Source organism: Rhineura floridana, chromosome 14, assembly GCF_030035675.1.
Source record: "Rhineura floridana isolate rRhiFlo1 chromosome 14, rRhiFlo1.hap2, whole genome shotgun sequence".
Lineage (NCBI taxonomy): Eukaryota > Metazoa > Chordata > Lepidosauria > Squamata > Rhineuridae > Rhineura > Rhineura floridana.
In genome coordinates, this window is record NC_084493.1 from 20,574,502 (window position 1) to 20,592,574 (window position 18,073).

The 18,073-nt window shown below is 43.6% G+C and overlaps 1 protein-coding gene across 5 annotated transcripts in view; it reads left to right on the forward strand.

Annotated features, from left to right (window-relative positions):
• Nucleotides 1–16,631, forward strand: part of CERS3 (ceramide synthase 3) — a 70,265-nt gene extending 53,634 nt beyond the window's left edge. For all 5 annotated transcript variants that reach the window (XM_061595316.1, XM_061595318.1, XM_061595319.1 and 2 more), the window contains one exon: nt 12,132–16,631. In XM_061595316.1, the coding sequence (XP_061451300.1) occupies nt 12,132–12,260 (129 nt within the window). In that variant the 3' untranslated portion in view covers nt 12,261–16,631. The remainder of the gene's footprint in view (nt 1–12,131) is intronic.
• Nucleotides 16,632–18,073: the final 1,442 nt, after the last annotated feature.

Sequence of the window (18,073 nt, forward strand, 5' to 3'; positions counted from 1 at the left end):
TTTTGAATTCATGTTTTCTGAGAAGGCTTTATTGTTTCCTTTTCAGGTGAGGTCAAGGAATAGTAATCCAGATCCCACACACACACACACTTTTTTTTTTTGGCTACTACTATTTTGATATTGTAGGATTTGTGTTGCTAAGAAACACATTTTGTTTCTGTAATACTACTCAGTTCTGTACTTACTGTACCCTCTTAGTAATGTCTATAGGGTGGATATTTTAGGGGAAAGCTTTAAAATATATGGAAGATGTGAAAGGATGTGCTGATGGAGAGTATCTTGCCAAAGGGAATCCACTGAGATTAAAAGTTTTGTTTCCAAACCTGAAGGAATGAGCACAAAAGACGGCTATACATCTCTGCAACTGAGGCAAACTGAGGCAGGACACTTTTAGAAACTATCTATTAAAAGATACCGCTGTTTTTAAAAACGTGCAGAATGCCCATCGGGTTTGAGTTTTGTCCTGAAATCCCATGCAAACAATAGCCAGCCATGCTGTGGGTTAGGTGGTCACATCCACACCATACATTTAAAGCACTCTTCTACCACTTTTTTAACACTCATGGCTTCCCCCAAAGAATCCTGGGAGCTGTTGTCAGGGTGCTGGCGTCACAGACCTACAACCTTCAGCACCCTTAACAAACAACAACTCCCAGGATTCTTTGGGGGAAGCCATGACTGTTACAGAAGTGGTAGAAGATAAATGTATTATGTCTAGCGATGGGCTCCATTTCCGCAGTAATTGGATTTGCCATCGGATTATTATTTCTGATATTCTCTATCTTTGCACAGATTTAGAAGTCGCAATTTGTTGTTTTTTTCTGATTATTAAAAAACCCACTTTGAAATCATCGATAGCATGAGCATTAATTACATTACATAGCTAATTTAAAATAAGCAAACCTCATGAATATCACAGGAAAGTGACAGAGAGAAAGCAGGAAGGGGAGGACACTGACTTAATGATAACTTGATGACACTACTTAATTATCTGCCTAATTTGCACTTGAAAAGGAATGCAAACAGGCAATAATTACAGAGTTCAGAATAAAGATCTATGCCAGTGGAGGAGACTCATGAATACATAGCAATCATAATATCAATAGGTCTCCTCGAAGCAAACAAACAAAAAAATGTTATCGGAGTAGATAAGAAAAAGGATAAGATAGCGGAGGAAAAAAGGAAACAGATTGCTAACAACCACACTTAAAAACAAAAGTGTAAAAAGGAGAGGATTCCATCCCTAATTATGTGAAAAGAAAACCCTGGCTGCAAATGCCAGCTTCTAGCCCTTCTTCCCTTTTTAATGTCGAGTAGAGCTTATTTTAAGACATGACATCACTAGCGATGAGGCATGGTTTGAAGGAGCAGGGCTCAGGTGCTACATTCATGGGGCCAAACCCTCTCTTCCCCTGTGTTATGCTGAGCCCTGATGTCTGGGTCAACTTGAGATGGCTTGTTTTCTCCCCACCTCCACCCCACCCTCAAGGAGCCCTCTCTCCTCACCTCTCATCTCTTTCGGCAGTAAGGAGGACTCAGCTGGATACATTGGGTTGAAACCACTGATAGTCCTACCTACAGTACACCTATTGAAATTAATGGACCTAAGTTAGTTATCCCAATTAATTTCAATGGGTCTACTCTAAGTAGGGCTAGCCTTGGATATAACCTACTCACAGCATCCAGTGTCATCCAGAAAGCAGAAAAAATGGATGTAAGAAGAGCCTGACTGCTGGATCAGGCCAAAGGCCCATCTAGTCCTGCATCCTGTTCTCACAGTGGTCAACCAGATGCCCACAAGTGTAGCTTCACTATTTCCCAACATCAGTAGATTCTGCAGCTACATTTCTCAGCTTTATTTGGAGTAAGACCATAGCTCAGAGGTAGAGCATCTGCTTTGCTTGCAGAAGGTTCCAGGTTCTGTCTGTAACATCTTCAGGTAGGGTTGGAAGAGACCTCTGTTTGAAATCCTGGAGGCCACTGCCAATTAGGATAGACAATACTGAGCTAGATGGATCCATGTCCTGACTCAGGATAAGGCTTCAGGAGAAAGGCCATAGCTCAGTGACAGAGCATCTCCTGATGGGGAATTTAGGGGCCCAGTGGACCGGGGGTCCTGAAGAAACTGAGGACACAGGCTTGCAGCAAAAAGGTAGGCCTTTATTTAGTAAGGAAACTTATAGGAAGTTAGTTTCCCATTATGTTTAATGGAGCTCTGCTACATGGCACAGATGTCTACAATTTTATACCTTCCAAGAGAAAGAAATTAGCATCTTCCAATCCAAAGGTTATACATAGGTATTACCTAGACATTGTGCTGCATATATTAAAATCTAGCCAACCAGATAATAGTCAGAAACTCTAATACCAGCCCATCACTTCTCTGACCTAATACATTCCAAAGCTGACCCTTTCTGACCCTCTGGAGACGCTGAGGCTGCTTTAGCAAGGTCTTACCCCCTTTTATCTAATTTCCAGGGCCTTCCTGTCCTAGAATACTGAACAATCCAAGAAGGGACCTTGGAAGAGACCTTACAGAAACAGAATCATCAGAGAAGAAGAGATTTTCAGCTTTGATTCACCTATTAATATATTATCATTATTCCTAAAGAATATATAGTTTATTAGTTTATTATTATAAAGATTCCACATCACTGCTTTGCATGCAGAAGGTCCCAGGTTCAGTCCCCAGCATCTCCAGTTAGTACTGAGAGAGACTCCTGTCTGAAACCCTGGAGAGTCATTGCCGGTCAGTGGAGACAATAATGAGCTAGGTGGACCAATGGTCTGACTCAGCATCAGGCAGATTCCTATGTTTTTAGGGTTTGAGCTTTCCCGAGAGAACAATAAAATAAAATATGCAATATTTAAAACACAATTAAAAACTAATCAGGAAGACTTAGTACAATCCAGTGGCCCATCCAGTACAGCATCCTGCCCTCGTGACAGCTAATGAGATGCTGATAGCAAGTTCCAAAGCAGGACCAGAGCACTTTCCCCTCCTGCAGTTTCCAGTAACTGGAATTTAAAAGCATACTGCCTCCGACAGATCAAAAGTCTTGGGGTCATGAGAACATTAGAAGAGCCTGCTGGATTGGGCCAGTGACCTCTCTAGTCCAGCGCCCTGTTCTCACAGTGGCCAACCAGATGCCCAACCGGATGCCCTCAGGACCTGAGCACAAGAGCACTCTCCCCTTCTGCAGTTTCCAGCAACTGGAATTCGGCATCATGCTGACTCCAATTATGGAGGCAGAGCATCATCATCATCATTTATTATTATTACAGTTGAAGACCAGCACTCTAAAGTATTAAAACAATAAAATGATAAAACATATCAAAATTATACAGAGAAGGAAACAAACAGCAGCCGCATGAGATAATATGGCACTAATAGTGATGAATAAATACATCAATAAGCAATACCCCCCCAAGATTATCTATTATTGTTATTTGCCGTCATCAGTCTCCTACAGGTAACAGCTGAAGCACAGAATCTTGCCACATTAACTGTGACCTGCGGGTTCCTATCTGAGAGTAAATATTCTAAATAAAATGCGTCAGACCTCCCTGGGATTTTTTGAAGAATTGGGTTGATGAGATCAAATCGGGAGTCTTGTTAAGAAGGACAATACAGCAACACATGAGCAGCAGTTTCCACATTTCCCATATCTCAGGGGCATAAGCGCTCCTGTACTGGCACCTTAGTAAATCTACCTTCTAAAAGCACAGAAGGTAAAACAGTGAGTCTAGCAAGCGTGGAAGATTTTTTATGCTTAGGATTTGACAAATTTCTCATACAATTTGTTGTTATAAACTTTCTTGCATAATCTCCATAGTTAGAATAGAGTGCGGCCAAGCTCAAATGAGTTTGTAAATCAAAGTCCATTATTCGCTGGGAGACAGCCTTTTTGGCTTGAGTAAAACCTAATGCCATAATAGTGGGAATAGAAAAACCCAAATACGACAATTTCATCAACAATTCTCTTTTCCCTCTAGATTGAAAAGTATCTACCAGAGCCAAAGGAGCTAAACCCACTGGGGAAAATATTACTTTTAGCCAGAAGTTTATCTTATATATCTGGAGGCAGAGCATAGTCATCATGGCTAGTAGCCATGTCCAGAGTTTAACTATGCACTGTGTGAAGAAGTCCTTTTCTTTCATCTATCCTGAATCTTTCAACATTCAGCTTCATAGGATGTTCACGAGTTCTAGTGCTATGAGAGAGAGGAAAAAAACTTTTCTCTGTCTCCACACCATGCATAATTGTATACTCTTCTATCATGTCACCTCTTACTAGGGATGGAAAGTTTTGTCAGTTTCGGTTCTCGGTTTCTCTTTTTCCAATCTCAAATTTAGTTCTCCACATTTCTGCAGCAATTTGCATTAAAAAAAAAAAGTCCTAATGAAAATTCTCCAGCATTTTAGTGTGAATTTCTGCTAATCAGCACATTTTTGTAGGCAGTTTTGACTGTACACATTTTTGCAAGCCATTTCTCATCATATAATGCATTTTGATATGTTATTTTCACTTGTTATTTATGCACACTTTCGCCTAATATATGCATTTTTGTGAATGTTGTTTGGTTGGCGAACTGCATTGCAAAATTCAGATAAGTGTGAATTTCAAAGGATGGCCGTGTTTCATTTCTCTTATCATTTTCAAAAGTGCACATTTGATAGATTTGACTTTAAATGTGAACTGAATCAAAATTCTCACCCATCTCTATCCCTTACCTACATTTTCTCTAACCTAAAAAGCCCCAAATGCTGCAACCTTTCCTCACAGGGAAGTAGCTCCATCCCTTTGATCATTTTGGTCCTCAGTGCTACCTCTGCAATTACCTCCACTTTATTTTGGCAGAGAGACTGTTAGAAGAGGAGTAGATGGCACACTAAGAGAATCCCAATCCTGCCTTAAGAATCTAACACAGAGGTTCCCAATAAGGTACCCTCCAGATGTTGTGGACTCCAACTCCCATCAGCCCCAGCCAACATGGCCAGTAGTCAGGGATGATGGGAGTTGTCATCTACAATGTCAAAATCTAATAATAATAATAATAATAATAATAATAATAATAATAGTAATAGTAATAATAATAATAGTAATAGTAATAATAATAATAATAATAAATGTCTGAACGACATTGATGACCCCTGCTTTAGCACTTGGCACAGGCACTTGAAACAGGGTGCAGACCCGCAGGACTACATGCTGCAAGACTGCAGGTGTTTCCTACCACTGCAATAAGCTGTTGGATGGGGCATCCGAGCAGGTTTAACATGAAGCTTGTGAAATGTTTAGTGGCACATCTCTATCTTTTTCTACATCCAAATGTTTTGCTTCTGAGTTTTGCCTCACTTGCAAAGCCTTCAGGGCTCAGACATTAGCATATTCTGAGCCAATTAAGAATGACTTAATTTGATGCTGTTTCAGCATCTTTAGTGGGCTTCTAGCCGAGGGGTGTTCTTCTCCTCTGCTGTCATTTTATTATGAATGACTGCAATGTTGCACATCATGAGAAGCTTTGAAAAGAAGTGATAACACAAAACTGATTGTATGCTAATTGTTTTCTTGGCATCAACTTTTACCTTCGTTTATGGTTATTTCCTCCACTCTTTGGCTCAATACTTTTCTCCCCTACTTTTTTCTCAACACCACATCTGAGATGTGCCTGCCACTATTTTCAGACTGGTTTCATGCATTTTATTGTGACAGCTCCCAACTAAAGAAATGTGGGAAACTGCAAAATAGCTAGCAATTGCTTTTGGATTGCTTTTCCAATACTACGATTCCCTGAGTTCCTCGTGGGGAGGCTGTGGCTGTTCAAGCAATTTCAGCTCAGGGCAATTGAAATTTTGTAGCGTGGGCAGCTGAGCCTCGTAATAATCCCACCTACCCACCACCACCAGGATTTTGTGGTGTGTCAACTACAATGCACTTAGGCCAGATCAAGGGATGAAAAAGCCCTGTGGGGATGTGCAAAGATTTTTTTTGGGGGGGGGATAGAGGTGCTGGATAGACAGACACAGAAAGCATCTGTTTGGACTTGTGGCAGCCTTGCATCCCTGAGGCTGTTTGATTGGAACAGGCGCCTCCAGAAATGAATGCATGTGTTGGCCCTATGTGCTAGCTGCACATGTTGAAAATTGTAAGACATCCCCCGCGCTAGATGAACTATCACAATCATGACATTTCATATAAATATCTGAAATTACATTTGATATTGACATCTGAAATGTCAAGCCTGGGAACTATAGTTTGTTAAGGGTCCTGGAAATTGTAGCTCTGTGGGGGGTAAACTTCAATTCTCAGGATTCTTTGGAGGAGGTGCTTTAAATGCAGAGCTTGGAAAAGTTACTTTTTTGAACTACAACTCCTATCAGCCCAATCCAGTGGCCGCACTAGCTGGGGCTGATGGGAGTTGTAGTTCAAAAAAGTAACTTTTCCAAACTCTGTTTAAATGTTTAGTGTGTACACAGCTCATCTAGCCCAGTCTTGTTCTTCTGGCTGATGCTGGCTCTCCAAGGTGAAGAAGAAAAAAAACAACCCTGTAGGTGCCAGGGATTGAAACTGACTCTTTATAGATGTGAAGCATGTGCTCTGCACATGAACAATGGGCCTTCCCTAATAAGCTCTTTAAGCATGTAATAAAATATTTTCAAGTTCTCCTTGTGGAAACAGGATTTCAAGCTTGCCTCTAGGATCATGAGAGCTGCCATTTTGGGGGTGGGCGCAGAAGAGGAGGGGTAATCAGGATTTTATCCTGAGGATTTTATCTTGGGTTTTCCACCAATAATGTGGGAAGGAAATGAGAGCCTTAGCTCCATCCCTGCTTTAAAGCAACAAGTTGTCAATAGCAGCCTCTCTTTCTGCTGTACAGTTTCTCTGCTGGTAAAGGCAGAGGTGCTTGTTGATGAGCTTTGAGACATGGTAATGCATGGTACCCTATTCAAGTATTGCTCTCTTGAATTGCTCGCTGTATTACGAGTCCTCCCCCATTGCCATAGAAGAGTCCTTGCTGCTACAATTTTGGTATTTGCCATCATCTCACTCGCAAGCGGCAGCCGGGATGTCTCCTAGTCAGAGCTTGGAAAAGTTACTTTTTTAATGTTTAATTTTTTAATGTTTAATGTTTAAGTTACTTTTAATGGCTGCTGGAATGGGCTGATGGGAGTTGTAGTTCAAAAAAGTAACTTTTCCAAGCCCTGCTCCTAGTACAACACAAATCAATGGAACAAACCCAGTCTCCTCTGAGCTGCTCTTCTCATGTTGGTTGTCAGTCATTCTATAGCCAGTTACCCTTTCCAGGTGCTCAGAATTCCTATCCCAGCTTGGGCTAAAATGGGCAATGACAAGGTAAGTACAAGCTCTGACATCTGCATGTCCCTCCCCCCCAGAAGTGGTGCATCAAGTCCTCGAGGCTTGGTTTGCCTGCTTCCCTGGGGAACCTACCCGAATCTCCAAGCCAATCAGAATCGTTTGCAAAGAAGCCACAACCTCAAATGAAGCTCTTGATTCATCTTCTGTACACTACAGTTTGCCCTGTAAATCATATGCGTTGCTGATTCTCTTAAGATCTATACAAATCATATTTCTGCACAGTCATCTTTTCCTCTCAGCCTCTTGTCCCAGTGTGACCCACCATCCTCTCTAAAGGCCCATGTTTGCCCATTGTGCCCAGAGCAATTGGCAGACTTGCAGTTTACCAGTTGGGAGTTGGATTACTCCAGAGGTGGGAGTGAATTTCTACACTGGGACAGCTGCTGATTGATTGGGCTTCTGTTCTCCTTTCTCCCTTTACTGATTTGGGACAAGGTCATTGCTTCATGGTGGATCAAAGAAATTCTTTAGATCACTTCTGTGCAGAAATTCCTCAGATCACTTCTGCCATTCAGGACCCTGTTTGGTGAGCCAGCTTCTTTTGGCTTAAGTTTTTGTTGTTGTTTTTAAAAAATGGTAGGTTGGTGTTCCACTAGACAACTTACCAGGCAAGACCTCTACATTTTGATTATTCTGTCTTCAAAAGTGCACGTTCTGTTTAGCTCAATATCAGAGAAACTAGTAGACTTTTTCATTTCTTATTGTTCAAGTTTCCATGAAGTTAACCGGGAGAGTGTGGGTGGTTTTACCCAGATGCTGTTGGATGTTAGCACTTGGTAAAAATCTGACAACACAGCCAGGGATCAGCACACCCTGTGGCAAGGTGTTACACAGACAAAATCCTGCCTTTTCCTCTTATTTTACCTTGTTGCATTTTAACTGTGCTGAGAGTGGCTACATGTTTGCTATTCACTTTCCCCGATGATTAATTAATTCACAGATGCATCCAGGAAGCTCATAAGCAGCACTCAAAGGCGGCATGTCCTAGCTACCAACCAGAACATGACAGCAGGTGCACTTTCTTATAAGTAAGGAAGTGATGCTTTGTTAAAGCAAATTCAAAGTAATGAAAGAACCAAATACAGTCCAAGGGCTCTGACAAGGTGAAGGATTAGCAGGAATAAGTCCCGTCTAAGCACAGAGGTCAGGGTTCACAACTCCAAGGTCAGCAACAAGAATTCCAAGACTGCATGGGAGCTGCGACATTCCAACAAGTTTCCCTGCTGATCTGTCATGCTTTTAAGCGGAGGCATGGGTAGGTGCCGAGCCACTCTTCAGACTCCCAGCTTCTGCTGGACCTTCTAGCCTGAAGGCGAGGGGTGATACATCCAGAGGGAGGTGTCTCCTCTTTCCCCTTGACATGCCCCCTCTCCCTGGAAGACAAAGCCAGGCCCACCTCCACCTCTATATCTTCCCATCCTATCACACCAGACTGTGCCCCAGAGCCCTCCCTGTCTCCCAGTGGATCAGCAGCCTCTGACAGCCCCCGCTCCTTCATGGGCACTAGAGAAGAAGCCTCCAGGACTCCTGCTTCAGCCATGGAGCCAGGGGCAACTGGAGGCAGGGAGGCCGCTCCGTCAACTAGGCTGTGCTCCACTGTCACATCTTCCTCCCCTTCATCACCCTCTTCTTCCAGTGCATGCCACTCCTGCTCTGAACAAGAGCACTCCGAGGGCATCACAACACAGCAGCCCTTCCCTTCCATTTGTCCAAAGCAACTGGTATTCAGAGGTTTGCTGCCTCAGAACATGGAGCCATTGGTCTCTGTGAGTTTGTCTGGTTTAAGGTGCTGGACTACGACCTGGGAGACCAGGGTTCGAATCCCCACATAGCCATGAAGCTCACTGGGTGACCTTGGGCCAGTCACTGCCTCTCAGCCTCATGAAAACCCTATTCATAGGGTCACCATAAGTCAGAATTGACTTGAGGCAGTACATTTACATTTATTCCACTCTTAACCCATCCAACTTCTGAGTGGCTTTGTTTAAAAAAAGTGGGAAGGGGGTAGTGCAACTTCCTCTTGGCCAGCCATGGATTCCAAGAAACTGGACGTTTCTATGCAGTCTCTCCTCCTTTTTCTTGACTTTCTCTTCAGGCAAAACAAACAACCTACCTCTTGGCTTTTGTACAATGTCCCTCCTCTGGAATGTGTTTCATGGAGAGTCAAGTGGCCACAGTTGCAGCTCAAGTTTGGAATCAGATGATGTAGTCAGGAGTGTTAAATGTCATGGCCAAGGCAGAGATCTTACTTTCATAAAAGCAAACCATGCAGATCCCCATCCAGTGAATTCTTTTTAGTTTACAGAAAATAAAAGAAGAAAACACCTTGCTTTCTTATTTGCCCACAAAACTGTCAATCAAGAAAGGTGAACAGGATATCTGGTGAAAGGGAACACCTCAAAACACGGCATGAGATAAATCTTTTCTTGCACTTCCTTTGCCTGGGTGCAACATCCCTAAAAGAAAGGATGGAAAGATATGTCCATTTCAGTTCTCTCAGTTCCTCATTTTTCTAACCTTACATTCAGTTCTCGACATTTCTGCAGCAAGTTGCAAGTTTTTTAAAAAATCTCCAAAACAGAAGGGAAACTGCATGGAGGACTAGCCCAAAAGACAGTGCTATAAAAAAAACCTTTGGGGCACTGCAGTCTTCTGGCTGCACTGTAGAAGACCCTGGAAGAGCTGAGCCTCTCCCGCTCTGTTGTAGCAGGAGGCTACTAGAGAAGGCTGGGAGAGCATCTCGCAGCACAGGTGGGGCAAACCGTTAGGCACCACCTGGGGCTGCTGTTGTAAAAGGGCTCCGTTTCAGCTTGTTTCTTGCTGGAGCAACTTCAGAGCTGTGTGTTTCCCAGAGCCTAGCCCTGAACCCAGCCTTGCCTTGTGCCCAGCCTGGACTTCCCTATCCTACACCCCGGTTGACCCTTGTCCCACTGCAGAGCAAAAGAGCCTGCAGTTTCTGTGCAGAGGACAGCCCTTTCAGTTTTGTAAGCAAATGGTGCCTGGGAAATCCAACCAACCAGGGCCACACCTTCATCCGTGGACAGTAGGGAGGGGCAGTGGCTCTCACCTGACCTCTGGTTGCCTGTGTCACTGCCACATACCCAGACAGGTAAGAGCAAGGTCGCAGTGGTGCAGAAACACTGGTGGAGCCAGTCCAACACTCCTACACTACACTGGCCTTGCCATCATCTTGCTTCTCCTCTTCTCTGACCAGGAGCAATGCAGGCAATCATAAGTCAGGCGAGTGGTTCCCTCTCACCCTGCTGTCTGCTACTGCTCACCTTTGGGGAGTGGTGGCTGGTGGCTCCATGTCAGTGGGGCAGTGGAATCCACTCTGAGTTTTAGTCCAAACTTTCAAGGAATTGTCCAAGGTTCTGAAACCTCGGTTCACTGAGAGGCTGCAGTTATGTGTTTCACCACATGGGGGAGTGGTCAGTAGTTCCAACAACAAAGTATCATCAATGTGTGTTGCTCTACATTTTGCAAAAATGTGTATATTAGGCAAAATTGTATACAAAAATGTGCACATTCGGAAAAATCCACACGAAGTCGCTAATGAATCTTCATGAGGATTTGTTTTAAAAAAATCACAAACTGATGTGGAATTGTGGAGAACTGAATTTAAGTTCAGAAACATGAGACACTGAGATAAACCATAACTAACAGAGTCACCCATCCCTAAGTGCTATTTAGACAATGATGGGGGTGGCAGAGCTAGCAACTCGTGCCCTCTTTGCCCACCCCCGTGTTCTACTTATGACCATAATGCCTGAACAGGGCTCCAGATATACATGAATCACTTCTTACAATTGAATAACTGTGTGTGAGGGTGGGAATTATTTTCTGCTGAATGAAAGAAAAAATGGCATGAATCCATTTGCACTCTTACTGCTACTCTGTGACCAAATGGCCTTTACTTCCCCTTGAATTCCATGGCTGGGACTCTGTTGACCATCTGGATTATTTGACCGAATTGTTCCTCATTCTCAAGGATCTTTAGTCCAAATGTGCCTTCAGCGTGCCCAGCCTCTATTTTAGTGCAACATAAGGTGGGCTGATGTGCCTTCCTGGCTATCAACCATCCCAAACTATACAATTGGCAGGTGAGGCTTGTTGGTGGTGGTGCCACTGCTGGGGGCTGCCCAGTTGGCATTGAGTTGCAACAGGGCTTTTTTTTTTTTTTTTTGGTGGAATGCACTCCCAGGTGAGGTGCGTTTGTCTCCCTCATTACTGAGTTTCATGAGGAAGTTAAAACATCCCTGCTTACCCAGGCATTGGATGGCTGAAAGATATTGTTCCTGACAACCTTGAAATCACTGGTTGGGGGGATGCTTTTAAACTCTTTAGAATGCTTTTAATCTGTTTTCAGTTCTTTTTGTAGAATGCTTTTTAACTGTTTTAGAATGCTTTTAACTTTTTTTTTTTTAAACTACTATTATTGATAGATTTGCTGCCCTGGGCTCCTTCAGAAGGATATAAAGTGAATAAATAAATAAATAGTGCAGCAGAAGAAGGTTACTAATGTGAGGATACAGGTGTAGGTTACAGAGCGGGTGAAATTATGTTCAGATTATAGCCTTTGATTCACCATCCAGCTACATCTCTTTCTGTAATCAAGAACTGCCTGTTTATATTCCTCTGGAAAGTCACTACATCTTATTTTTTGCTGTTTTGCTGTTGTCAGCAACAGATGTGTGTGTTGGCATTTCTTAACATTGGCTAATACTCTTCCCTCCTCTCCCTCACTAGACTGTGAAAGATGAGAGGAGTGATGAAGAAGAGGAAGATTCCTTCAGCGATAATGATGAGAAATGTACCAAAAACGGAAGCAAGAATGGGGGCGAATCAAGCCATCCTCTCCTAAACAACAATAATTAGTGTGTAGCCAGAACCATCTCCCTGCAGTGTTGCTTTCTGTGCCCATAACCCATCCTACAGCAGAGAGCTTAGCATCAACATCTTAACTGGAGTCCATGATTGATTTTATTATTGGTCATTCAAGCTGGAAGAGAGCCCAGTTTTTAAAAAGAGCAAAAATACTTAACTCGACCAGATGTGTTTAACGGCCCACTTTCTAACCCACTGTGTATGGGCGCATGGCGAATGTGACCTTTTCAGCTCGGGATGCTCAAGGATTTCCAAACGGCCTTGGAACATCAGTGTTTCAAACTGAGTTGCACAACCATTTAAAATTCTATAAGAATTATGCAGTTTTGCCGAGTCTCTAACAATATTTATTATGACTTCAGAAGTGTGGAGATAGTGCAAAAGCTGGTGAGGAGCTAAATGGTTTTACGTGAAGAAAATTCATGAAACTAGAATTATTTTAATAAAGCATTAATCATCCTTGTTGGACTTCAAGTCTTTATCAGTGAGCTACTTATCTGAGGACTGAATTTAATCCCCTTTTGGCTGTTGTGCTGTGTGTAGTTGTGTTGCTTAATTTCGTTTAAAAGCAGCACCACAGCAGCAGAGAGTAACAGCAGATGTTGAAATGCAAGTGTGCCAGCGTGTGCATGCGTTTGCCTAAGAAAGCAGGCTTTTACCCTGCTTCAGCATCACTGAGACTGGAGACTTAGTAAAATAAGAAAAGCTACTTTATTTATAGAAATACATAGTAGATAGAAAAGGCAAACCTAGTTCTAACTAACTAGCTAAGTTGGAGGCATAACTCCCAGGGGTAGGAGTCAGCCCCATGCTCCGAGAGAGAGCAGAGACAAAGGGAGTCTCCTCTCTCCTGGTCAGCCGGAGGACAAAGGAGTGGAAAGGGCGGAAGGAGGAGGGGCAGGTAAGCTTCCCTAAAGGTGTCACAGTCTAGCGACAGAAGGAAGTCAGTCAGAGCATCACAGGTAAAAGGTAAACAAGCCTATCCATCTGGAGGACCCTAGCTCTATCTTCCTTCTGGAGCACAAACAAAAGAACAAAACGGGAGTTGCTCTTGCCCCACTTCCAACATTGGCAAGAATGACCTTAGGAAGAGGCAACATAGACCCGAATCCATCAAGGTTATCCACAATATTTTTCTCCAGAATGAGCTGCTCATGTGTTTGGTACTTTATGGTTGTAGCACAAGACTCTGTGGGCTCTCTAGGAGAGCGCAATGGCCAGTCTGTGCATGGACAGCCAGTCTGGAGCCTGCAAACATGGGGTGCACCCTCAGGCCATTGGTCCATCCAGTTCAGGACTGGCGACAGGCAGAGGGACTCCAAGGTTTCAGATAGGGGTCTCCCCCAGCCCTACTTGGAGTTGCCAGGAAGTGAACCTGCATGCAAAGGAGGCGCTCTACCACTGAGCTATGGCCCTGGGAACACAGGAAGTTGCCTTATACGGAATCAGTCCATTGGTCCAGCTAGCTCAGTATTGACTGGCAGCAGCTCTCCTTAGTTGGAGACAGAAGAGATTGCTAGCCTTACCTGGAGATGCCAGGGATTGAACCCAGGGCTGTGGAGTCGGAGTCGGAAGCAATTTTGGGTGGAGTCGGGGTCGGTAGAAATGTACTGACTCCGACTTCAAAATAAAATTAATATTTTAATATTAATATTAATTTATTAATATTAATACATTAATATACATTTGCCATTTATGAAGGAGTCAGAGTCAGAGTCAGACAGTAGAAAAATTAATATACATTTGCCATTTATGAAGGAGTCGGAGTCGGACAGTAGAAAAATAGAGGAGTCGGAGTCGAAGGTTTGACATACCGACTCCACAGCCCTGGTTGAACCTGTGACCTTCTGCATCCAAGGCAGATGCTCAGCCACTGAACTACGGCCCTTCCTCTATGCAGCAAGAGACTAGCAGCAACTCTGCAGGGTTTCAGGCAGGGAGTCTCTCCCAATCCTACCTGGAGGTGCTGAGGATTAAACCTGCAAACTTCTGCATCCAAGGCAGATGCTCAGCCACTGAACTATGGCCCTTCTCTGCCCTAGAAGATGCTCTAAATAATGGTAAATATGGTGGCTCACCACATGGCACACGTAGCTGAGAATTCCTGGTCCTTTTAGCCCAGGTGGTTTCTGACAGCTTGGTATGTGCAGCCCTTGAAACAATCCACTGTCCTTCTCTCTTTTGAGGTAGGAGGAAATGAGCAAGATTCTTGTTGGGCTTCAAACAGCCTTGTGCAAATACTGGGTGGCAACAAACCCATGAGCAGCTCATTCTGGAGATAAAGGGTACGGAGAGCCTTGGTGGATCATATACTGCCTTCAGGCCATCTCTGCCAAGCAGGAATTCCATGTAATTTTCAGGAAAGCAACTCACTCAGTGAAGGTTTGAAGCCCAACAGGAGAGTTCTAGTTTCTTTATGCCAGGTGTGGAGAGAATTCTAGTTTCTTTATGCCAGGTGTTGCCGAACTACAACTCCTGCCATCCCCAGCCATTGGCCATGCTTGCTGGGACTGATGGGAATTGCAGTCCAGCAGCATCTGCAGGCCAAAGGTCCCCTACACCTGCTTTATGCTTTTATGTCCTTGTATTGTTGTAAGTCTCCTGTGGAATGTCCTCCTCCCTAGCTGGAAATCTATCCTCCAAGAAACCAGGTAACAACTCTGGAACCCGTTGGCATCTGTGCTTCAGATTTGTCTGTTGAATTCCTGGTAGAGGAAAAGTTACCATGTTTGGGACTTTTTAAGCTTAGAAAAAAATTGAATAACAGCGGGGCACAATAGAGGTATCGTCACATCCATCCCATATATTTAAACCCACCCCCTTGAATCCTAGGAACTGTAGTTTACCCATAAGAGAGCTATAATTTCCAGCACCCTTAACAAACTACATCTCCAAGGATTCTTGGGGGGAATCCATGTGCTTTAAATCCATGGTATGGATGTGACCGTATAAAATTATGGACAAAGTGGAGAAAATAAGAGACCAAACAACATAAAAAAAAATCCTAAACCATACCAGAAATAATGGTCACACCCACACCATACATTTCAAAGTCTCTTATACCACTTTAACAGCCATGGCTTCCTCCCAAAGAATCCTGGGAACTGTTGTGCATTAAGGATTTTTAAGAACTCACAGGACCCTTCACAAACGACAGTTCCCAGGATTCTTTGGGGCAGAAGCTGTGACTGTTAAAGTGGTCTAAGAGTGCTTGAAATGTATGGTGCAGATGTGGCCAATGATTCTGAGGGCGTGCTGGCTAGGGGCTGATAGGAGTGGTAGTCCAAAACATCTAGAGGGCACTCTGGTTTGGGAAGGCTGATGTACATGAACATTCTTGGCTTTGTTCTGATTACTTTATTTGCCCATTTGAACTGCACAACATTAGTAAAACTGCCCTCTTTGGAATCCCAGATTCTAGTCTAGCCCCCTCTTTGTATATGCCACGTCATATGTCTCATATATCAATCGCACAAGGATCAAATATGGTCCAGGGTGGATGTTTGTGTAGGTGTGCATAACTGTATGTATAGTTTGCAGTACCAAAGACTTGTTATATATGTATGTGTGCCCAGGATGTTGCTACTTTGCTCTGCTTAGACAAAGATTCACATTACTGGGGCTAGCCTTACTGTTGGACCGTCTTAGGTGGCTACCTAGGACAGCACTTGATGGAAGGAACTTTCCTTTCTCAGCACTGACTTGCTGCATGCAATTCTGCTGCCAATTATCAGCCGGAAGTGAAGGAAGGGCAGAAAGGAACAAGGTCAGTTAACAGCCTTGAGCTCAGGTGGGCAAGGGTTGCCTTGTGGATCTGGGCTGCGTCTGAGACCAGATGAATAGCAGCAGCTTTTAGGACCTGTTGCCAGTTGCGGAGGGGCCGTAGCTCAGTGTTAGAGCATCTGTTTTGCATGTAGAAGGTCCCCGGTTCAATCCCCAGGATCCCTGGGTAGGGCTGGAGAAAGTCTCCTGCCTGAGACCCTGCAAAGCAGCTGCTAGTCAGGGTAGACAATTCTGAGCAAGGTGGATCAGTGGTCTGATGCAGTGTCAGGCAGCTTCCTATGAAGAGAAGGAGTGAACCAGAGAGCCAAAGGTGCCTGGTGCTATTGTAGAAATGGGTGGGCGTGAAAGAAGACCCAGTCAGGGCCTGGCAAGACCATTTGTCCAAATGAGATCTGTGAGGAGAACAGGGTAGCCAAGGAAGCTAGAAACCAGAGTAGATATGTGTGTGTTGGAGAGAGTTGTTATTCATTTAAGACTTCAGTTTATAGAACACAAGAAAAAGGTGAAATCCAAACTCAGGTTGTTATCCTCACGGTTCCAGTAGAGAGACCAGTTTTTCAATAAACTTATTTAAAAATGTGTATGTTTCGTCTAATCTTCTCAGTGTTGGTTTCATTATAATGGTGATAATGGCTGCTTTATCTCGATATTTGATTCCATTTCTGAATTGCTCCCCATAAAATATCTCAAAGCGATTTCACAGGAAATGCATCAACAATTAAAAACAATTCCATGTGTGAAATCAGTTTCAAATCCAGTTATAAATACAGGCTGGGATAAAGATCTCCACTTAAAAGGCTTGCTGAAAACGGAAGACCTTCAACAGGAGCCAGAAAGACAACAGAGCTGGCGTCTTTCTCATGTGTAATGAGAAGGCATTCCAAAGGGCTGGTGCCACTACACTAAAAGCCCAATTCCTATATTGTACAGAATGGAGCTGCTGATGGTACCTGCAGGAGGCCCTCCCCTACCAAACAAAGTGACTGGGTGGGTGTATAATGCGGGAGATGGACTTTTAGGTATCTTGGTCCCAACAGCTGTATAGAGCTTCATTCAGTCATTCAATATATTTATATACTGCATAATACTTAAGGGCATGGCCATAGCTCAGTGGCAGAGTTTCTGCTTTGCATGCAGAAGGCCTCCAGTAAAATCCCCAGCATCTCCAGGGAGAGCTGAGATCTCCCAGTATGAATCCTGAAGAGCCACTGCCTGTCATTGTAGACAGAGCTAGATTGACCAATGGTCTGACTCAGTATAAGGCAACTTCCTATGAAGTTGGGTTCTTTGTTTTTGATTGCCAGTGGATATAGGAAGGGCCATAGCTCAATGGCAGAACACTTGATTTGCATGCAGAAGATCCCAGGTTCAACCCTGGCATCTCCAGGCAGGGCTGGGAAATATTCCCTGCCTAAAAGCCCTGGAGAGCCACTGCCAGTCATTGTAGACATTACTGAGCTAAATGGACCAATGGTTTGACTCACTATAAGGCAGCTATGTTCTTACGCTCCTAAGATAGTCTCTGCACAATTTACAAAAAAACCCAAATACAATATGAATACAATGTATAACCAACAATGAAACTGAGAAAGTACCATTTAATATAATACAATGCAATAAAACAATGCAATGTCAAACAACAACAACACAGCAGCACATTCTGAAACATCTTTAGCATCAGGGACCTCTGACTCTTTATTCCAGTGCTTTAGTTCAAATGTGGGGAACCTTTGGCCCTCCAGATGTTGCTAGACTACACCTCCCATCATCCCTGGTCATTGGCCATGCTTGCTGGGGCCGATGGCAGTCACAGTCCAGCAACATATGGAGAGCCAAAGGTTCCCCACACCTTCTTTAGTTGATGCTCATGCTATGCTGAAACCTGTCGTCCAATCTCATGGAAGTTTACTTCCCCTATGAAAGTAGAGTCATGGACTTTTGCTCTCCTTTTTGGTAATTTTAAAATGCAGTCCCTTGTCTTATTAATTGATGGAGAATTGTTTTAAAAGCATACACAGAGA